This window comes from Alnus glutinosa, chromosome 12 (genome assembly GCF_958979055.1).
Source record: "Alnus glutinosa chromosome 12, dhAlnGlut1.1, whole genome shotgun sequence".
Taxonomy (NCBI): Eukaryota; Viridiplantae; Streptophyta; class Magnoliopsida; order Fagales; family Betulaceae; genus Alnus; species Alnus glutinosa.
In genome coordinates, this window is record NC_084897.1 from 19,197,319 (window position 1) to 19,220,105 (window position 22,787).

General features: G+C 35.6%; 2 protein-coding genes across 2 annotated transcripts; one reads left to right on the forward strand and one right to left on the reverse strand.

Annotated features, from left to right (window-relative positions):
* Positions 1-102: 102 nt before the first annotated feature.
* LOC133852620 (uncharacterized) lies at positions 103-3,469 on the reverse strand. Its single transcript, XM_062289389.1, has 4 exons — positions 3,361-3,469; positions 2,256-2,400; positions 469-883; positions 103-372 (listed from the first exon to the last, which is right to left on the reverse strand). The coding sequence occupies exons 1-4, from the start codon at positions 3,467-3,469 to the stop codon at positions 208-210; spliced, it is 834 nt and encodes a 277-aa protein (XP_062145373.1). The 3' UTR covers positions 103-207.
* Positions 3,470-4,741: 1,272 nt separating this feature from the next.
* On the forward strand, positions 4,742-21,544 carry LOC133851063 (serine/threonine-protein kinase EDR1). Its single transcript, XM_062287366.1, has 13 exons — positions 4,742-5,412; positions 7,787-8,209; positions 14,413-14,516; positions 15,811-16,985; positions 17,551-17,591; positions 17,882-17,950; positions 18,716-18,816; positions 19,002-19,080; positions 19,161-19,259; positions 19,972-20,040; positions 20,143-20,192; positions 20,794-20,970; positions 21,074-21,544. The coding sequence occupies exons 1-13, from the start codon at positions 4,984-4,986 to the stop codon at positions 21,207-21,209; spliced, it is 2,952 nt and encodes a 983-aa protein (XP_062143350.1). The 5' UTR covers positions 4,742-4,983; the 3' UTR covers positions 21,210-21,544.
* The last annotated feature ends 1,243 nt before the right edge of the window (positions 21,545-22,787 follow it).

Consider the following 22,787-nt stretch of genomic DNA (forward strand, 5'->3'; position numbering starts at 1 on the left):
CAAAATTAGAAAAACAAAACAAAAACAAAGGAAACCCCAAACTACGACACAAACATAAATTTTAAAAAAAATAATAATAATAATAAAAATAATTCTCTATTTCATTTTTTTCTTATCAGCAATGTTCCAATCCATCATGCTTTTATAATCATACAAAACATCAAATGACTTACCACCTTGCAAAGCATCAAGTTTGGATGAACTTACCTAGGGAAAGTCATCATTGAATTTTAAGTGCGCATACTTGCGTGCTCCTGGCAAGGATTTTAAGTTATCCTTTTGCACAGTATCATTTGATGGCAATGGGTTGAGCTCATGAGGTGGCTGTTCAAACGGCTTCCAGGTGTTCACCACCAATCCAAGTGCACAATCCTTACAAAAATTCAAATCACAAGAGTTAGTCAAACAAGAGTCTAAAGGCTCATAAAGACAAGATATATCAGAGTGATCTTGCACAAGCGTTTCAACCAACTTCAGTTTATGGACATCTGCATCTTCTTCAACATCGCTAAACATATCATCCTCATCCATTTGAGGATTTTCAATTTCATTCTCCCCATATTGAGTCATTGAGTCAGAAAAATTTTCATTCTCAATATCATTCTGCAAATAGGACTCAATTCTATAGAGTGCGTCTTTCAACTCCTGTAAATCTCGCTTGGTGTCTTGGTTGATTTGGGCTTGCTCTTTCATGAAGGCTTGTAATGTTTCCTCCAAGGTTTTGGTTTGCACTGCATCATCCTTAATATTGGCTTGAAGGAATTGGTTGCTGACTTGAAGATAGTTTTGGAATGTATCCTCCAATGTATTTCGATGTGGTGGCACAAAAGGATGATGATTATAAAATCCTTGGGGCTCATTGAAAAACGAATGATTATTCCAACTGAAATTGGGGTGATTTTGCCAAGTGTGATTATACGCATGTGAGTATGGATTGCACAATGACCTTGGATACACACCTGAAAAAGGATTGCTCCACCAATCTTCCATTTCAAAAATAAATTAAAAATTAAAAATAAAATAAAAATAAAAATAACAGAAATTAAACTTAGTGTCCTAGACGCAATCCACGGCAACGGCGCCAAAAACTTGTTGGACCAAAAAGGGTGCAAACCCAAGTGTAGGTTTTCGCAAGTAATAATTCTCGGTAAGTACGAGGTCGATCCACAGGGAATGGTAGATACTAAGTAAAATTCCTATTATTGTGCAAAAAAGTAAATTGAATTGATTTTTCCACTAAAAAGTGAAGCAATGGATAGATAATAAACTAAACTAAATTAATAAAAAGAAAAGTTAAAAGAAAACACTAAGGCTTCAGGGATCCACCTAGCAATTTATTACATATTCTTGAGACATAATATAAAATAGATCAAACATGGGTTGATTGAGAACTTGATTTCATAAACATGACACAATAAATTAAGCATTCAAAATACTTTCGAAACATAACAAATCAAACAAAGTAAGCATTTGATATAAACAAAAATCATAATGAATCAAAATAAAGTTGTATCATAAAATTACTCTCAAATAAAAATCAACCCCAAATTTAATCAATAATATAAGAGTATCAAGAATACATAAAAAAACTAGGCTTCACCCCTAGCCTTAGCTAGAGATTTAGCCACTCAAACAATAAAACAAGTTTAGAGCCTCCATAACTGTCCTTGCTTCTTCCTTCTTCCTCCGGGGCTCTCTAGTGCTCTTAAGACCAAAACATGGTATTTATAGTGCTTCCGAGGTCTTTTTGGGTTTTTCTTGGTGGTCAAACTAAGGAAATAATCACATCTTGCATTGATTGCATAGCAGCCCGAGGATGGAAATAAATCAGATCTTGAATATGTGTGACTTGGTAAAAATCATGGAAAGAAATCATGTAAAGTCATTCTGATTTGTGCTCCACACGTCCATCACCAAGTATATATGGAAAGAAAATCAACTGTGTATGGAAGGAATTTGCTTTGGAAGAAAATCAGCTTGATGCGGTCCCCTCGTCATAACACATCCATTGAAATTCCAAATCAAGTAGGAAAAAGACTCCAAATCCGCACAGATTTGCGTTCTGTTATTGCGGGGAAATTTGGGCATAGTAAAAGTCTGAAACAGGAAAAACCTATTTCAAACTTATTTGTAGAATTTTTCATTAGCTTTCCAACGCCACCAAAATCAATACAATCAGATTTTTGAGCCGAAAGTTTTGATGAAAATAAGATGACAAGCTCATTTAGGATTATTTCCCTAAATAAAGGATTTGCCACTTTGTTGAAATCTTGGAATTTAGACGATTTTCTTCCACAGCCTTTTTGCCAATAACGTGTAGAGTAGCTGCCTCAATCTTATTTCCCAGCTTGTTTGTCAATTCCACCAAGTGGTCCAGTCGCTTGAAAGCAACAACAATTCCTACAAAAAGAAATACAATTCATTGCATTTATATCAATTTAAGCTCAAATTTAATAATTAAACATTATTCCACAATTAAGTATTAAATGCAAGAATTATGACAAAACATAGTATGATAATGCTTATTTTAATAGAGAAAATATGCATTTTTGAGCACTTATCAAGAATGCTTGAGCTATTACAACTTTTTCTATAAAGTCATTTACAAACTAACGTTATCTAAGTATGACTTGTCACGTTAAGCAAAAAAAAAAAGATTAGCCTTTTCTAAATTATTTTATTAATTATGAATTGTCACGTTAATTAGTTTTGTAAATGACTTTGTAGTAATTCTAACACTACTCTTGTGTAAGAGATCAATTAACATGCATAATCTAAGTATCAAAAGTTCCATTTAGTAAAGGAAAATGGTTGAGGACTACAACGTTTACCACAAAGTCATTTACAAATTGATATGACAATTTGGTGTAAAATAATTAAGCATTTAAAAATTACAAATTTTTTGCTTAATTATTTTACACCAATTTGTTAACGTACAACTTAGCATTTAAAAAGTGACATATGTTATTTAAGCACGTGAGAAGCACATGTAATTAAAAAAAATATATCATTCTCACATATATAAAATATATATCACTTTTTTAGAGTTTTAATTGTTAGAACAACCTAGGGCATGTTTGGTAACAATTGTTTTTTTTTTTTTATTATTTTTCAAAAACATGTTTGAGTTGTTTTTTAGAATTCAAATTCTATTAAGATTTTATTAAACTTTTTTTTTTAATTTTGTATCAGATTTTCTAAACTATTCAAACATAATCTCAAAAAATAAATTATCTCGGTATTCCTAATTTTAAATATAATACAAAATAATAAAATATAATATAAAAACCCTAATTTCTAAGAAATTTTTGGTCCCAGCACAACTGGTTAGTTAACTAGTTTAGGAGGTTTGCAAATTACCATTTTCCTTTGCAGCTTGATGTCTTGATGATATGGACCCTGACCTCAACCTACAACGTACGTAATCGAACCCTATGTCCCCGCGTACTCCATCATGTCGCTTTCTCATTGGTGCGTTTACTTTCCCTTCTCTCAGCCTCGGCGTATGAGAGCGTGAATGCCACTCTCGTAATACTGAGGAAAAACGTGCGCATTAGTTACCGTCCAACATAGATGAAGTGTAAGACAAATGATTCACAATAACACAAAATTTATTTTTTATTTTTGAAGTACCTAAAAGAAAAACTACGACAGACAACGACATCAAAGAATGGCTGTGAATCCAATAATAACTTAAAAATAAATAAAATTAAAGAAAAATTAAAAGAAAATATATAAAATAAATGATTTGACTTTATAAATTTTTGGCACAGTCACTTAAAAAAATACTACCATTTAAAGCGGTTAGATAAGGCACGGGTAGGAGCATGATTGTCACGAGCTTACCCAAACGCCTAGAATTAGAAACACAGATAAAGACATGATCTTCGAAATACCCTTCAACCCTCCTCGAATATAATAATACATGTTGAAAAACAGCAACAACAATAAAAAAAAAAAAAAAAAAATAAGAAAAAGCAAAAATACGTGTATAATTTTTTATGTGATGGGGAAAATTATTATTAAATTTTAAATTTAACAATAATTTAAACTGCTACTTTAAAAAACAGGTAAATATAATTTTGAGAGTTTGTAAATTAAAAAAGTTTTTCTCTTTTTTTTTTTGTTGTTTTAAAGAAATTAATTTTTTTTCCTTTTTTTAAAATATAAATTTTCGTTTTTTTCAAAAAAATTAAAATTTTTTTTTTTTCAAATTTATAAGAGTATTTTTGTTATATTGAAAAAGTTTTTAAGGTCATTTTTGTATTTTTGTTAACCTTGAAGACATTAACAATTTTTTGAATAGTTTAAAAAGACATTGTTTTAATTAAAAGTTTAAAAGGATATTGTCAATTAAATAATATTTTGAAAGGTGTACGGGACTTTTCCTCAATTCATTCTTCTAGCAATTATTTCAATTGACAATTAAGCGCTTCTAGTTTGTTTTTTTATTCTTTTTTCTCCCATCTGGTCATCTTTTTCCCTCTCTCTCACTCTCTTTCAACTTTCACAACAAAATGAATTAGAAAAAAAAATAAAAAAAAAAATTATTGAAGAATAATATTTAAAAAAAGGTACAGAATGAGATAGATAATATGTTAAAATTTAATTTATATTAAAAAAAAATAGATAAAATAGGAAATTAAGTATTTTAAGCATTTAAAATTACAATTACTGTCGGAGATGCGCTGAGCCTCTAGAAAAATAGTGATATTCACATTTATCTACCACAGAGGTGATGTCGTGTGAAACAGAGGGGGATAAATGGGGGAGGAAGAAGACTAGGATTATTCTGCAACATATTATATGCACGCAGTTGACAGTCCCACCTCGTTTAAGTTTCCCCTCCTACACTTTCCTCTCCCTTGGCACCCCGAAACCAAAAGAAAGCGAGAGAGAGAGAGAGAGAGGGAAAATAGAGCGAAAACGGTGAGAAAGTGAAGAGATAGACAGAGACAAAGAGCGAGAAAGTGAGGGAAAGAGATGAAGCACATTTTCAAGAAGCTTCACTTAGGGAGCAATCACGACCCCATCCGATCGAACGAAAACCCTAGCCCAACCACTGCGACGACACCATCGTGCGCCTCCGATAACAGCGCGATTTACGGGCAAGGCCAGAGCTCCGGCGCCGCTCCGGCGAGTCCTTTATCGCCTTCGCCGCCTCCGGCTAGCAGCACCACGGTTTCCGCACCATCCGCCGCGGCGGCCAATCCCGCTGACTATATGTCGGAGGAGGAGGAGTACCAGATTCAGCTGGCCATGGCGATCAGCGCATCGAAATCGGAGTGCCAAGACGATCCGGAGAAGGATCAGATCCGCGCCGCGACGCTGCTGAGCTTGGGCGGTCATCAGATCGATTCGACGAGGGTTAAGGACGGGGTCACGGCGGAGGCGCTATCGAGGCAGTATTGGGTGAGTTTTGCTGAAACACTTGGATATGAAATTCGGTGAAGTTTTTGGTATTGATGGTAGTGAATGATCTTGAATTGGCGGTTTTTGCTAGCTTTCTTAGCTATTTCTAAGTAATTTTGTATTGGGTTTTGGATTGGTTTAAATTAGGGCATTTTACTGTTCATTTATGCCAACTGCTTAAAATTTGCTTAAATCACCTTTGAATTGGAGGAAACTTGGTTCAATGATATGTGATTGAAATGGTATGTAGTGAAATGTACGGTACGAGCTTGATTTAGAGGCTTTTGACAGTTCCAAATTTGTTTTAATTTACTCAGACATAAGGGGTACCTTGGTTCATGAGTTGTGATTGCATGTAGCATGTGGGGAGTTGTACCATATGAGCTTAATTTATAGTGGTTTACTTGGTGTGTATAAGCATACGGTTTTGGATGGATGTTGATTAGTGCAGATTGTCAAAATTCTGCTTAATCGACAGCCAGTTTGGCAGAATCTGGTTCGTGCAAAAGAACATAGCAAGTGGCTGAGTTTATTTTTCCTGAACCATTTTTGAGTTTTGAATGTTTCTAGATTGTACCATATGAGCTTCGGTTACCAATATTTCCTTGAGTTTTGGTGATTTGTATTGAAGTATTTGCTGCCTGAGTTGGAAGTGGTGTTGATTGGGGCAAAGTAGTGGATATTTTTGTTCATGAAAATAAAACTATGTTGTAAGTGGTTTCTGCAAGTAGTTCTCATGAAATGGGTCAACTTTAAAGTAGAATAAGTTTCCTGTGTATTCCCTCCAAAAGTTACTTTCCACAGGATATTTTACAGAACCAACCTGAATATCGCTGGAATTTGGTTCATGCCAAGTGAGGAACATCAATTGCAGATTCTTATCCAAAGTTTCTTGAATTTTATTTCTCCAAAGTTTTTTATTTTTTCTGGTGACATTTCTAGTTCTGTCATTGGGGCTTTTTTTTTTATTTTTATTTTTTTATAGTTTTTGGCATTTTTTTGTGAATTCCTATTGCTATCTACTTCTGCATGGGGATTATTATAATCTAGGAGTGTTAAATAGGGTGAAGCGTCTAAATCCTGTGTCACTCACGGTTAAGCAAGGAAAAATTTGGTTTATGAAGATTGAAGTCCCAAAAACGTGAAAAAGGGACTTATCTTTTGCTAATTGGTGTTGTCTATGTAAAAAGAACGAGGAAACGACTAATCACCTTTTCATCCACTGCGAGTATACTTTGGCTCTCTGGCAATTGATTCTTAATCTTTTTGGAGTCTCATGGGTTATGCATAGCAAACATCCAAGAACTTCTTCATTGCTGGATAGTACAAGGGTGGGACATCCCAAAGAGGCTATCTGGAAAGTTATTCCTACCCTCTTAATGTGGAGCATTTGGAGAGAAATGAATCATCATATTTTCGAGGATAGTGAGACAAACGTGCTCTTTCTAAAATCTTCTTTTTTGAGATCTCTCTTGGGTTGGGTTCTTGTTAATGTTCCTAATTTTGTCTCTACAAATTTGGTTGATTTGATTAGCTTTTTACATTGTAGCAGCTTATAGGGTTGAGTCCCTATTGTATACTTTTTGTGTACGAGGGTTTAACCTTTTTTTTTTCTCAATGAGATCTGAATTATTCATAAAAAAAAAATGTGAAAAATCTCATTTGTTTCTGAGTTTGTTAATTTTATCTTCTTGAACATTTCTTGAGTATGATGATTATTGTGTGCTAAACTGGGTATTTGTGATTTATACGGGGATAATTTGCTTTGATAATTGGATGGAACTTTTGCTTTCCAAATAAAATCAAGTAGGGAGAAATGTAATAACTTTGAACTATGCACTTTACTTTAGGCAAACTAGAAAAATTCCGAAGTGGAATTTTTTTTTTCCCTCCCAGTTTAGTCAGTTTGAATTACAAATTTAGTTTGATTATTGAAACTGCATAGTTGACTTTTATGCTTTTTGTTGTTATTTTTTAATGTTGCTTGTTAACAATAAATAATGATGTTTTGGTCAGCATACTGTTAGTAAGAGAGAGGAGGAAGAAGAAAGACTTCCATGGTTTCAAAAAAATAACATCGTACTTTTTCAGATATCTTTCCTTATTCATGTTGCAATTTAGAATGCAGAAGGGATTTCAGATATGTAGAATCTACACTTCAACTGGTGCAACTGGATATTACTTATCTACTTATCAAAAGAAAAAAAAAAAAGGGTGCAACTGGATATTGAGCCAACTTTATTATGATATCCTTAGATGTTTGCTTTATGTTCATGCTTGATTATGTTTTGCTTGGATTTATACTTAAGTTTAAAAAATGTTTTCGTGCTTCTTCTATTTGGCTTGACATGTGTTGGGTTTTTTGGTTCACCAGGAGTACAATGTGCTTGACTATGAGGATAGAGTGGTGGATGGTTTTTATGATGTATTCGGGCTTTCCACAGATTCAGCAAACCAAGGAAAGATGCCGTGTCTCACAGATCTTGAAACAAACCTTGGGAGTTCTGGCTTTGAAGTTGTAATGGTCAATCGCACAATCGATCCTGCTCTAGAAGAGTTGCTGCAAATTGCACACTGTATTGCTCTAGACTGCCCTGTAGCTGAGTTTGATGTGTTGGCAAAAAGGCTTGCTGAACTAGTTAATGGACACATGGGTGGGCCTGTGAAGAATGCTGAGATAATGTCGGCACGGTGGATGGAGAGGAGAACAGAGTTGAGGACATCTCTTCCCACAAGTGTGTTGCCTATTGGGTCGATAAATGTTGGCCTTTCTCGACACCGTGCTTTGCTTTTCAAGGTCAGCTATCGGACTTTCATTATTGACTTTAGGCTCTATAGGCAATATCTTTTGGATCTGTTTCTTGTGTCTATACTGGTTATTGAAATTCCAGGCCAAATTTGGTATATTCCATTTGATGCCAGGCTATAAGATTATATGGGTTCTTTCTCCGCCTAAAACATCCACTCCATGATCTTGAACCAAGCCAGCTTGAGCAGTACCATCTTAGTTGCTTGTGGCAGGGTGGCTTAGTTACTTCGTGTGCTTTGAGTTTTTTTTTTGTAAGATGATATTTATCATGAAGTATCTGGTAAAATTGGCTAAGCTGGAATTTTAGTTTTGTTTTCAAAAAGCATTTTTGAAGGTGGGGGTGGGTTGAGGTTGGTCATAGGTTCAGAGCTTATCAAGCATGATATTAATTGGTGTAGAAAACATGTCATTAATGTTCTTTCAAAAAAGCAGTTTTAGTTTTAAGCGCAATGTAGAAAAAGGAATGAGAAGGAAAAGGAAAATTGTTTTTGGAAATGAAATGAAAAGTTGATGTAGTGAAATGTAAATAGGTTTGTTTTCTTTAAACCTTTTAAGAAATACCCCTTATACTAGAATCAATCAATCTTTGAAGTTCCGAGCATTGCATTCTCTCCAAATACACTATACGCCACATTAAGCATTGGTGAATCATCTTCCAAACTTCTAAATTGTAGTGTATTCCGAACTGTCCCCTCCTACAAACCAACAATTCCACGACACCTTTATTTATTACTCTTAAATTTTTCAAAAATTAAAAATACTTAATAATTGGTTTTAATTTGCGGGTGGCGTTTTTTGTGTGGACAGCAACATTAGGGAAAATATTGACGCTCCATAATTTGAGAAAGAGAAATGTTGTAGTGGTTGAGTGGTGTTGTATGTGTAAGAAGAGTTGAGAGTCTATTGTTAATTTACTGATTTATTATGAAGTAGCAAAAGAATTATGGAGTTCCATTCTTAATCTGTTTGGTGTAGAGTGGGTTATACCTAGACGGGTGATTGATTTATCGGTTAGTTGAGGATGACAGGTTGGCGTGGTACAATTATGGAAGTATGGAGGTTGGCTCCATTGTGCTTAACTTTGGCAAGAGCAGAATGCTCGGAGCTTTGAAGATATAGAGACTTTGGTGACATAGTTGTGGAAGATTGCGATCAACACTTTATATACTTGGATATCTTCTCATCATAGTTTGCTTGTTTCTAGTTTTGCAGATTTTTTGAATTTACTTATCAAAAAAAGATTTTTGAATTTTTTTTCTTCTTATTTTTCAGAGTAGCGGTTCTCTTTTGTACTCCCTATGTACAAGGATTGCACCTTTTTGTGCTTAATTAATGATAATGAAATTACTTTAAAAAAATTGATGTCTTTCTAATTTTTTTTGATAAATAATGATAGTTTTATTGAGAGCGTAAGGCGCCCCTACGTACACTAGAAGTATACAACAGGAAACACCTAACTAGAAAGAGCAAAAGAAGCAAGAAAATCAGCAAAGCTGATAGATAAAGGGTACAGATAAGCCATCGACCAGATATACAGTGTATGGAGAAATAACTCCAACACCTCCTCTAGGGAGCTCTCTAGGTTCTCAAAATGCCTAAGATTTCTCTCTCTCCAAATACACCAAAAAAGGCAAACAGGTACCATCTTCCATGTAGTAGCGCTCCCCGGTCTCCCAGACTTCCACCAACCATCAACTAAGTCCCGTACCCTCCTAGGCATGACCCACGAAATACCAAAGCGGGAGAAGATATTGTTCCAAAGAGAATAGGCTAAGTCACAATGCAGAAGTATATGGTCCACTGATTCCCCATCCCTCTTGCACAGACAGCATCTATCCACAATAATAATGTGCCTTCTCCTAAGATTGTCCAAGGTAAGTATACTGCCTAGAGCTGCAGACCACGTGAAGAAGGCTGCCCTCTGGGGAGCCTGAGACCGCCACACACACTTCCATGGGAACCACGTACCTCCAGAACCCATCATAGAACCAAAAAATGACTTCACCCCAAACAGACCTTTCTTGGACGGAACCCATTTGAGACAATCAGCCCTCTCAAGATTCACCTTAGTGTCGCCCAGTGCCTGGAAAAAGGAGGAAAAAACATCGACTTCCCAATCATGAGCCTCTCTACCGAAGCTGACATTCCAATGAGTGGACCCTCCCACACTTTCCACATTATCGGCCACTGACGCATCCTTCACCCGAGCAATGCCAAAGAGATCAGGAAAGACTTCTTTCAGAATTGAATCCCCACACCACAAGTCATGCCAAAATCTAATCCTGCTCCCATCCCCCACCTCGAACCTAAGAAGGTTAGAGAATTTCTCCCATCCTTTCCTTATAAACTTCCACAACCCTACTCCATGCGCCCCAGACACCTCTCGGGAGCACCACCCCCCCCCACATACTACCATATTTGGAATCTACCGCGACTCTCCACCAAGCATCTCTATCCATGCCATATCGCCATAACCATTTACCTAGCAATGCTCGATTGAACTGAACCAACTTCCTAATGCCCAGCCCCCCCTTCGAAATAGGATTACACACCTTCTCCCAACTCACCAAATGGTATTTAAACTCATCACCCATTCCACCCCAAAGAAAATCGCGTTGCAACTTCTCAATGCGCGAAGCAACGCTCACCGGCATAGGGAACAAAGACATATAGTACGTTGGCAAGTTAGAGAGCGTGCTCTTGATAAGGGTCACTCTCCCTCCCTTGGAGAGGTATAACCTTTTCCATCTAGCCAGTCTTTTTTCAACCTTCTCAATAACTCCCTCCCAGATACGAGTAGACTTGTAAGGAGCCCCCAAAGGAAGACCCAGATACATCACAGGCAAATGAGCAACTTCACACTCTAAAATCTCGGCTAACCTTCCCACGTGAGCGACATTCCCCACTGGAATAATGCTGGATTTAGCCAAATTAACCTTAAGACCCGATACAGCCTCGAATAAGAGCAAGAGAGCTCGCAAATTCCGAACCTTAGAAGAGCTTGCATCACAGAAAATCAATGTATCGTCAGCGAACAAAAGGTGGGAAAAAGAAGCTTCCCCCACACTGAATCCATCCAACACACCCCCACTCACTGCCGCTGTAATCATCCGACTCAGCGCCTCCATAACAAACACAAACAACAGTGGGGACAAAGGGTCTCCTTGCCTCAGGCCACGCGAGCTACTGAAAAAACCATGGGGTGAACCATTAACTAGCACTGAAAACTTCGCAGAGGAAATGCACCGAGCTATCCACGAACACCACTTACCCCCAAAGCCGCATCTCCTCAACATATACAACAGGAAGTCCCAATTAACGTGGTCATAAGCTTTTTCTAAATCCATTTTGCAAATGACTCCCGGCTCCCTTGATTTAATGCGACTATCAAGGCATTCATTCGCAATAAGGATTGGATCAAGAATCTGCCTCCCTCTGATGAAAGCACTCTGGGATTTAGAGATAACCTTGTCCATAACCGTCTTCAATCTGTTGGCTAAAACTTTAGCAATAATCTTATAGATACCTCCTACCAGGCTTATAGGCCGGAAATCTTTGAGAGACATGGCTCCTGGAATCTTAGGAATAAGAGAAATAAAAGAAGCATTCAAACTCTTCTCAAAAACTTCTCTAGCATGAAACTCAGAAAAAACCTCCATAATGTCCAGTCTTTCTAATTAATAACTACATACTTATTTATTCTCCTTGTTTGCTTCTCTTGATGTTATGATAAAAAGTCAAAAAAGTACTTTTTGCTTATTTTCTTCATGATGTCTTGTATCATTGTATAAATTAGATGGTGAGACAATTATGATTTTTCAAATAAAAACTCTTGATTGAGGACACAAATGGGACACAAAAATATAATCAATTTGTGTCAACACTAGGTCTGTAAATGAACTGAGTTATTCGTAAACAGTTTGAGCTCGACTCGAGTTCGATTTGTTTAATAAACAAACCGAGCTTGAACATAAATTTAGGCTCGTTTATTAAACAAGTCGAACTCATATAAACTCATTTTACTTCATTTCTATTATTTTTTTATAGTATTGTTTTTAACTTTGTAATGCAAACATCTTAAGTATTTCGAAAGATAAAAGGAAATTCTCTTCCTAATGTGATAAATATAGCTTGAATAATTGTGATTATGAGTTTTGATATAGATATATGTGTTTATGCGTGTACATGTGTGTGTTAATGTATACATATATATGTGTGTGGGTATAATGAATGTATATACATGCTATAAAACTTACACTTGTAGTCAAGATTGAATTGTTTAAGTTTCAGGTTAATTTATCTGATTAACTCAAATGATAAAATCTTAAGAATGATTATTATGGATTTACAAAAAAAAATAAACACTCACAATATTAACTTTATATAAGGAATGAATAAGTTAATTGAGCAGCTTGTAAACAAGTTTGAGTTCGTTAGAAAAATAAATAAATCAGTTTGAACAAATTATCTAGCTCAATGACAAGCTTAAGCTTGGCTCGTGTTCGAAACAAAATTAAAAAAATCGAGCTTGAACATTCAATAAGTTACTAGTGGAGGTTGCATTCAAAGATGAAGTGAAATGACCTGAATGGGCAAAGGAGGAAGATGCAGTGGTGGGTGGCTCTAGTTGTGACATAAGCCAATGGAGTGTTTCTAGCTTTTCCTTGCTGAGAGTCCTAATGTCAGGAGTGGAAGGGCTAGGAGTAGGTGTCGGATCATATGTGAAAGAGTAATAGCCTAAGGCCGAATAACATTGCCAGAACAACCTCCTCTACCTCTAGTAGGATGACCAGGAAGCCTTCAAACAAGTCTCTTGGGTATGTGTGATTTATTACAATGATCACAGAATAATTTATCCTTTTTATCTTAAGTAACATCCTTTGCTTTTCCTCCATCACGATCCCTAGAATCCCCGTTGCAGTAACTAAGGCAGATCGTTCCTGAGAGGAAGAGTAGAGCATAGCAACTCGACGACTCCTCATTCTGAACATATGCAAACACTTCTCGAATAGATGGTAGAGGCTCCTTTCTCAAAATTTGAACTCAAACACGATCATATTTGGAATTTGAACCTGCAAGGAACTCATAAATACGACCCTCCTCCACTATTTTTTGAAGTTTCACCACATCAATAGAACACTCAATCTGAAAATTCTGATAATGATTCAATTTCTAACTCTACTCTTTTTTTCTTTTTTTTTTTCGAAAGTCTGACTTGTCTATGATCAAAATATCAAATACCAAGAATGTCCTTGGCAACACATCAAATTTCATAAACAACACAGATGGAGCAGCATCAATTTTCCTTTTTTTTTTGGGGGGGGGGGGGCTCAAAAACGACTTGTCGTTTAGGCCAACTTACCCATCATCATCCTCCATGCTGTACGATTTGCCGTTTCAATGTGTACTTAATGTCCCGTCGTTTACTGCTTATTGAATGGTCTGTTGCTTTTCTATCTGCCACCCAGTCTGTTGTTTTAGCATACTGTGCAACCTATTAGTACGCTACACAGGTGTTGGAAATGTCACCATTGCCGCCAAAATTGCAAATTTCTTTAAGAAGTCCAGAAAACACAGATTATACTGATGCACAGCCTCACAAACCAGGTTTGTGGAAAAAGGCAAATCAAATCTCAAAAAACCATCAACACCTCCTCTGGTTGTTCTTTGATAGATTCAACCAGAAGAAAAACTCCACCTATGATCTTCAACCATCTCCGACAACCATGGGTGAGAAGCCCATATGATTTCGACAACCATGGGCGAGAATTCTATTTTCAAGTAAAAAATAGATGCTCCAATTTTGTCCATTCATGCCCATTATGCGATGTTGTTCATTAGTAAAAAAAATGTTCAAGTAAAAAAGTCATCTGGTTTCGAACCAAATTTAGAGGATGTCTATCTATACTGTTTTATTTGATCTGGGTGAGGTCCTGTAAAAAATATTGAGTCGGCACTATTTAGTGAGTGCTTTCTGTCTATTGACATAAAAAAATCATTTTGCTGAAAGTTTTCTGCTTTATGATTGTGCAATTTTTTTTTTCTAATTGTTCTTTGTTTTGGAAATTTTTTTTAATCAAACTATAAAATACTCGGGGTTAACTAATGATCTATATGAAATTCCTCTAACAATATGAGTTAGGGGGCTAATTGGAGATGTATACTCATTTTATCTGTTTCTGTTGATGTAGGTATTAGCTGACAATATGAGGATGCCTTGTAGACTAGTAAAAGGTAGTCATTACACCGGGGTTGAGGATGGTGCTGTCAACATAATAAAGTTGAAGGATGAAAGGTTATGACTTGTGCTTTTTTCCTTTTTGTTGGCCTTTATTGATAATGATGGGCATTTATTTTTGTATGCTCAGTGGGATATAGATTTTTGTAACTGAGATAATCAGCTGATATTTGTCTGTGAATGTGAGTTTTGCTTAGTATTCAAAGGATCTATTCCTACCTTTTACCAAATTTTTACTTTGGTAATGTGCGTGATATGACAAGGTGAATACAGTGACCAAAACAATAGCTTTATAATGTGCGTGATATAGGGAGGTTTGTGTCTTATTGCAATTACTATTAAATTGTAGCATTAATGTGTGGCCCCGCAAGTACCTCGCTATCCCCTTGGAAGTGATCCTTCAAATGCCAATGTTTGGAATTTTACATATTGACAAGGTGAATACTCAAGTGGAAGGGAGTGCAAATTCTTTGCAAAGTAAAATTTGACCACAAATACATTAATACTTGGCTAATATTCTTACCTTCATCTATATGTTAAGGTTCTTGTGGATGTTTCTCTTCAAACTGAATAAATATAAAATGAGAGTATGTCACCGACATAACACATATTTCTTCTCCATTAAGTAACCATTTTTTTTTTTTAATCTTAAGCAGGAAAGCCACTTCGGTACAGGTTATTTGACTTTGAGAAATTACATCCTGAAAGGGATGTGCTTGGGGAGAATTTCTAGAAATTAACTTATTTTTGGCAATCACTATTTTCCTTCACCAACTCCTTTGTTAATCAGATGTCAGTCCCAAGTTAGATGTCCTAATTAATGGTTACTTTTGCCTGATCTTGTACATACTCCCTCTGCATTTATTCATGTATTGATTTAGTATGCACGTCATAAAGTTACTTAGAAGTAATTTCAACATCTGAGAAAATTTATCCAGTAACTTCATTTTTATCCATGTATTGATCTAGTCTACAACTTAGATGTTCTCCATTATGAGCTTTCTTTGTGAGTTTTATTCGTTTCTGTACTTAAACCTTTTTATTTTTCTCTGTTATGTATAAAGTTGTTATGTATTTCTCATGCTCCATCTTTCTCCCTCCCCCATCTCTTCCTTTTATTTTTTCTTTTATTATTTTTTTTTTTTTAAAAAAAAGTTTTTCCTCTATAACCCAATCAAATTCCAAAATTCATGCATGTCCCATGGTTTGTTCTCTTATATGCATTAAGTATATCTTTGTGAGATGCATGCAAATTGCTGTGTGTATGTGCGCGTGTAAACCTTGATAATAAAAATTTTTGTTAACTATTTATGCTTCTACATGGGTCTAATGTATATCTTTTCGCCTTCAGGGAGTTTTTGGTTGATCTAATGGGAGTTCCTGGATATCTCATACCAGCTGATGCTCCAAGTGCAAACGAAGCTACCTTTAACCCATATAATCCAAAAGTAAACAAAATCCCATCTCTCCATTCCTCTAATGACAGTGGAGTTGCTTACTTCAGACCAAAGACTTTACTTGGCGAGGGCAGCAGTCAAAATGCTGAAGTGGAGAGTAGCTCACCCTTGGATAAAAGGTCAAGTTCTGAAAAGTCCGAGTCCATACCCCCATTCCTGCCTGCAAGTGGTGATACTGTTGTTGGTTCGTCTGGTACATCTAATAGGCCAACTCCTGATCAGTCAGATCATATTTCCTCATCAGGCATTGGCACCTCCATGTATAAAGGCAGTCGCATGGTCCCTGCAGTTGGTGATGGTGTGAGGATGAATCTGAATGTAGTTCCGTATAACCAAAATACCTCCGAGGACCCCAAAAACCTCTTCGCAGATCTTAATCCATTCCAGATAAAAGGAACTGGCAAAACTTCTGTGCATAACAAAGCTACAGAGAATAAAGTCGATGAACTTCAGAGACTGAGAAATAACCCTGTTTCTGGTCGACCCCCTGCACCATTGATGTGGAAGAATCGATATGCTTGTAATGAAGTCCCTCAGAAAAAGGAGTATGATTATATTGAGGGTCTGTTTCCAAGAATTAATCGGGAACCTAATGACTATAATCAGTCATCGTTAGCTTCCACCAGTTCGGCTAAGACTGGCAAGATCTATGGTGACAGTTTCAAATCATCTGGTAATTCAAATGCGTCCAGTAGAGACACTGATGGGGAAAATTCTGCCAGTGTCACCAGTTCCATGTTGCAAGCTAGCAAAGGTCAGTTTAAAAATAGGTTGCCTTTGGTTGAGGACCTGAATGCTAATCTAAAGGGAGAACGCCCCAGGAATGGGGAGGAATTGCAAAGTGACACAACAGATGTGGTTAAAGAACATGAAGAGCATGGAATTGGTTTCCATGATCGTAGAAAGTCCACGCACGATAGAGTTATGGGGACAAATTTGAAATTGAAGAATCCAGAAAATCCTAGCCCGTCTGTTGATTCCAGCACAAATAGGGTTGATCAAATGTTTGATGTAGGAGAATGTGAAATTCCTTGGGAAGAACTGGTTATTGGTGAAAGGATTGGATTAGGTAGTGCATATGACTTGTTTTATATCTTTGTTATGTTTTGCAATCATGGTATCATTGTGAAATTTGTTTTTTTCTTCAAAGAAATTTACCATTCTTTTTATAGCCAGAAAAGAAAGAGAGAGAAAGGGAAAGGCCCTTGAACCTTTTTTTAAACTACACACAACTAACACACCCATCAGGCATAAACCCAAACCGCACTCCATAGACTATAGGCAATACACTTTTATTAGAAATAAATTACAATGGTCTCGAAAGTCTCAACTAATGGAAAATGGTGACAACTTACCATTATCTTAACAATTGGTAATACATACACATATACACATAAAAACACAGGCATGCATATAACATACATACATACTTTCTTTTCTGGCTATGAAAAGAATGGTAAATTTATTTGAAGACTTAAACAGTGCATCTTATTTTTGTAGCTTTGTACTAGTGTCATACTTAATAAATTAACTACTAGGAGGAGGGGCTTGTTTATTCCAATCCTTGCATAGCAATAACCTTTTGTTTTTTTTAGAGTTTTGTAATTTTTTTAATTCATTTTCCTTGCGCATAGGTTCATATGGAGAAGTTTATCATGCAGATTTGAATGGCACGGTGAGTTCTACAATTCCTTTTTTTTAGTACATATAGTTGCTAAGCATTGTAAAATCTTGCTGTCCTTTTTTATTTTGCTCTGTATAATTCCTTCCATCTTGAAGATGCTTTGATGTTCTGTGTAGTTCCTGCCATTATATATTATATTAGATATTAGATTAGATGTGGACGATTCTCTATCAGTGTCTGGTATTATTAGTATCTAATGTCTTAACATTAAAAAAAGAAAAAAAAGAAAAAAAAAAAAAGAGCTACTTTCTAATTTTCTTCTGGTAAATTTTGAATGACAGGAGGTTGCTGTGAAGAAGTTCTTAGACCAGGATTTCTCAGGTGCTGCTTTGGCTGAGTTCAAAAGAGAAGTAAGCAATGAATTGGCATTCTATATGCATGTGATGTTGCTCTTGATGATATTTCGAAAGAAAGAAAAAAAAGTGATATTGCTCTTTTTGATTCAAGTTAAGGAAAAATTAAATTGAGAGCCTTACGTTTAAACATGTCATATCTGGATACCTAGGAAATAGGACAAAATAATGTTAGTCAGAACATAATTAGTTCAACTCAACTATGCCTTTTATAATTACCTGAGATGGTAAGAAATGCTGCTCTGCAATTCTGAATATCTAGACCACCAACAAAACAAAAAAAAAAAATGAAAATTCTGGAAAATAATCATGCATTGCTGCAGTGGTGGTATTGCCTTGTTGATGGCTGGAGTCTGATGTGGTAGCAGTAGCAGCAGTGCCAATGAGGGAGCAGGATGTGATGGCACTACAAATGACGCTGTTGCAAACACCTTTTGCTGCCTTATATGAAAGAAACAGATTCCATTATGAGAATTCCAATCCAATTTCAATTTCTTAATGTCTCCCCGATTACAAGAATCCCCTAAGCTACAGAACCCAACTTTTAATTGTGGCGCCTTACGCTGTTTTGAAATAAAATTTGCACTTATAAAAAAAAAAGAATCGACATTTGGTGATAGAATAGAATGACATAACAAGAATTGTGGGCCAAGTCTCTTGTTTATTTTTTTTTTTTTCTGTTTTTTCCGGTCCATGGGCTCTAATTTGGAATCAATCCAAAATCATTGACCTGCATTTTTCATTTCTCTTCTGTAATATAAGGTACGGATAATGCTTAGACTGCGGCATCCAAATGTTGTTCTTTTCATGGGTGCTGTTACTCGTCCTCCAAACCTTTCTATCATTACTGAGTTTCTTCCAAGGTATAATTCTGTGCCTCACTTTGTTGTCATACATAATGAGTTGGATATTTTGCAAAACAACATTCATCCAATATCAGATTATATTAGTCCCTGAAAATTTTACATGTTGATTGGTATGTAAATGCATACATAGTTGTGTCCTACTTTCACGTCATAATTTGTGTTACTGAAGTTTGATATTTCAGGGGAAGCTTATATCGGATTCTTCATCGTCCTCAGTGTCAAATTGATGAGAAGCGCAGAATAAAAATGGCTCTTGATGTGGTACGACATTATCAATACTGTGTTCTATTTGAAGAGCATTTACATCCATACCCATGATTAAAGCTCTTGCCATCTTGCAGGCAAGAGGCATGAATTGCTTGCATACCAGCACACCCACAATTGTTCACCGGGATTTGAAGTCACCGAACCTTTTGGTTGATAAGAACTGGAATGTCAAGGTATATAACGATTGTGTTTCAGTGTCGTTTTGGCGCACCAATTCTTGCTTTCATTTTTTGTTAATTGCCTCACTATCTTTCTGCTCACATAATCAATATTATTGTTTTATTATCTCTTGATAGTTTGGAGTCAGGTTCTTCTATAACCCACAAATTTTGTAATTTTGTGTTTACAGTGACTGAATTTCTGGTTGTTTAATAGAGGTCTTGAGTTCAAATCTTAATTCCACAATTTACCCCTATTTTAATCAAAATATTCCACGTGTTGAGCATCACTTGTTGATGGGGAGTTGCCCTACACATGAGAGAGTGTTAGAATATTAAATTTAATTATAAAATTCACCCGTTCTTAGTTTAAACTTTTGGGACAAGTGATAATTTAACATATTGGTCTACCTAGGATACTGAATCATTTTGGTTCGAAATCTTTTGGTTTGAATTTAAAAATGGTTTATGTGCTAAGCCCATTGTTGCATGGCTTGTTTAGCCTGAAAGTTAGGCTGGAATATAGCTTGTTTAGATTGGTGGAGAAACTTAACAAGCTGGTTGATGCACTGCACGGGGAATTATATGATACCCTCTTTTTTGTATTAGAAGTGACAGAATTGCATGAAAGTTCAAAAGATAAAATAAAAAGTGACAGACAGCGGTATGCTGTCAAATATTGGAGATGTTTAAGGTACTTCTGACGGACTACAGTTCTTCTATGCAGGTATCTGATTTTGGGTTGTCACGCTTAAAGCACAACACTTTCTTGTCATCCAAATCAACTGCAGGAACGGTAAGAATCTGAGATTGTTATTCAATATTTTCAATTGTTTATCCAGATGACACAATTTGCATCAGCTTACTTTGACATCCTTTCTTCTTTTATCTGTGTTAGCCTGAGTGGATGGCTCCTGAAGTTCTCCGAAATGAGCCCTCAAATGAGAAGTGAGTTATTGTTTTAAGTTATTTCTATTTTGTATATTCAACTCAGTTTATGTTCAGTTGTCGTCTTATACTAGTAATACTACCTAACTAGACCCTAATCCATTAATCTTTCATAATGTCTGGAAGCTCCAGTAGTCCCATGGTTTACTTGCTTAGGCACATCTTGTTTGTGCTTGAGGGAATTGCTGTATAAGGTCTTATCTGTTTTGGCTTGCTGTTTTAATCTGGGCTGGGTATGGATTTGATGCCTTGTTGGAATTGTCGTAGTCCTGAAGAGTCATGGTGGGAAAGATACTAGAGGAGATCATTTCAGGTCCATTCTAAATAAGATCAGGGCTTCACAGTTATGTTAACTCATCAAATACATACGAAGTGTAGATAGGAGAGTATCTATTGAAATACCAAATACTTGTTCTTTTCTGGTCTTGGAAGATGCCTAAAACGCCCTGCTAATAATATGGCTGGATGAAACTGAGCATGCAATAAGATTCTATAATCTTTTAGCTATGGCATGGCAGCAACTAGTGAATTTTACCACCGTCTACAGCCTTGCTGAAGCTGTAGGATCACGTTATTATATCTTGTGTTGGATATTCTTCAGGTGTGATGTCTATAGCTTTGGAATCATTCTGTGGGAGCTTGCTACTCTGAGATTACCTTGGAATGGAATGAATCCAATGCAAGTGGTGGGTGCAGTAGGTTTCCAGAATCGTCGCCTTGACATCCCCAAGGAAGTGGATCCCGTGGTTGCTAGCATAATTTGGGAGTGTTGGCAGACGTAAGTAAAAGAAATATGAACAGTAACATACACCATTGATTATCACTCCTTTACTAAATAAATCCAGTTTAATTGGTTTCTCTTCCTGCCTATTAATTCCCAGCGATCCAAACTTGCGTCCGTCATTTGCACAGCTCACAGTAGCTCTCAAGGCTTTGCAGCAACTTGTCATCCCGTCACATTTGGACCAGCCAAGTTCTCCTCTGCCACAAGAGATCTCAGTAAATTCTACACCTTGAAATCTCTCATTTTCTCTAGTGTGAATAAGGAGATATTTTTTGTTTCTTTGCCGTGAATGTACTACACGAATCTTTAAAAGGGAAAACAGGGAAAAAAAAAAAGGGAGAGGGGGTGGGACAAAAAAGGAAGAAAAGAAACGAAGATTAGAAAGGCTTGTAGGACTATGGTTTGTATTAAAATTGTGTATGGATTGCTGTTGCAGCCAAAAGACTGCAGCAGCACCTTTTGTACAGTTGGGTGTCCATAGTTTATAATATATTTGTTCATACCTCTTGTAAGACAAAAGGGGAGTTGTCATTGTGAAGTAAAATTGATATGAGCTTTGTAGTTGAAATTTTGAATTGATGGTTGAAGAAATCTTGTTGCCCCTAAGTTCTCTGAGAGTATTTTGTTGACAGCTGCTCCTTCATCCTCTTATCGACGAAAGGAGACACAGAGAGGAGGCCAACATTCGCTTTGACAATTCTTCTGATCGACAAAATCCCGTCGTGAAGAAGAGCTGGGTGTTGTGTTGCACGACTTCATCTACCACGTGTCCAATAATCCTCAATCTCTATTTTCAACCCATAATTAGCTCGTAATCCGTGCTATGCGCGGGATTCTTCCTTATAATTTAGTTTCATAATAATAAAAAAAAAAAAAAAAATGGAAGAAGAGAAGCATAGAAAATATAGATAAAAAATGAAAACTGAAAAATACTAATATAATATAATAGGGACAAAAATTTCTTATAAATTGGTTTGTAGAAAATTTTCTACCACTCACATTTAAAAAAGATACGTATCATTTAAATATGTGAGAAGCACATGTTTTTTTTATTAATGTTATTCGTACATGCTATTTAAATAATATGTGCTTCTCACGTATCAAATGACACATGTCAATCTTATATGTGGGTTGTAAGAAATTTTCTACAAACCGGTTTGTAAGAAAATTTTGTCCATATAATAGTGCTATCTTTTTTCTATTACACAAAGTAATAAAAAACTACTCAATAACATAATACGCTAAAAAATCATCATATCCCGTACAAAAAATAACCATAAGAAATTCTTTCTCACCATCATTTTCTTGAATTTAGTATAAAATTTACAAAAGATAAAATAAGCAATTTGAATGAAAAATAATATATTAATTACATTAAAAAAAAAAAAAAAAAAAAAAAAAAAAAAAAAAAGAAGAAGAAGAGAGAAAACAAAATAAGAGAACTATAGAAAATATAGACAAAAAATGAAAAATAAAAAATACTAATAGGATAAAATAGAGTTTTCTTTTCCATATACTTTTTCGGTTCATATGAAACCTTGAAAATCAATATTATCAATAAAGCACATTAACAATGTGTATTATACATGGAAAAAAAAATCAGTGAACAATGTAAATTAAAAAATCATCATACCTCGTACTCAAAACAACAATTAATGTAAATTCTCTCTCTCCATGATTTTCTTGAATTCAATGTAAAATTTAGAAAAGGAAAAAAAAAAAAAAAAAGAAAAAGAAAAAAAAAAAAAGCAATTTGAACAAAAAAATAATATAAATTAGGAAATAGGGACCAAAAAAAATGTAAAGAAAGA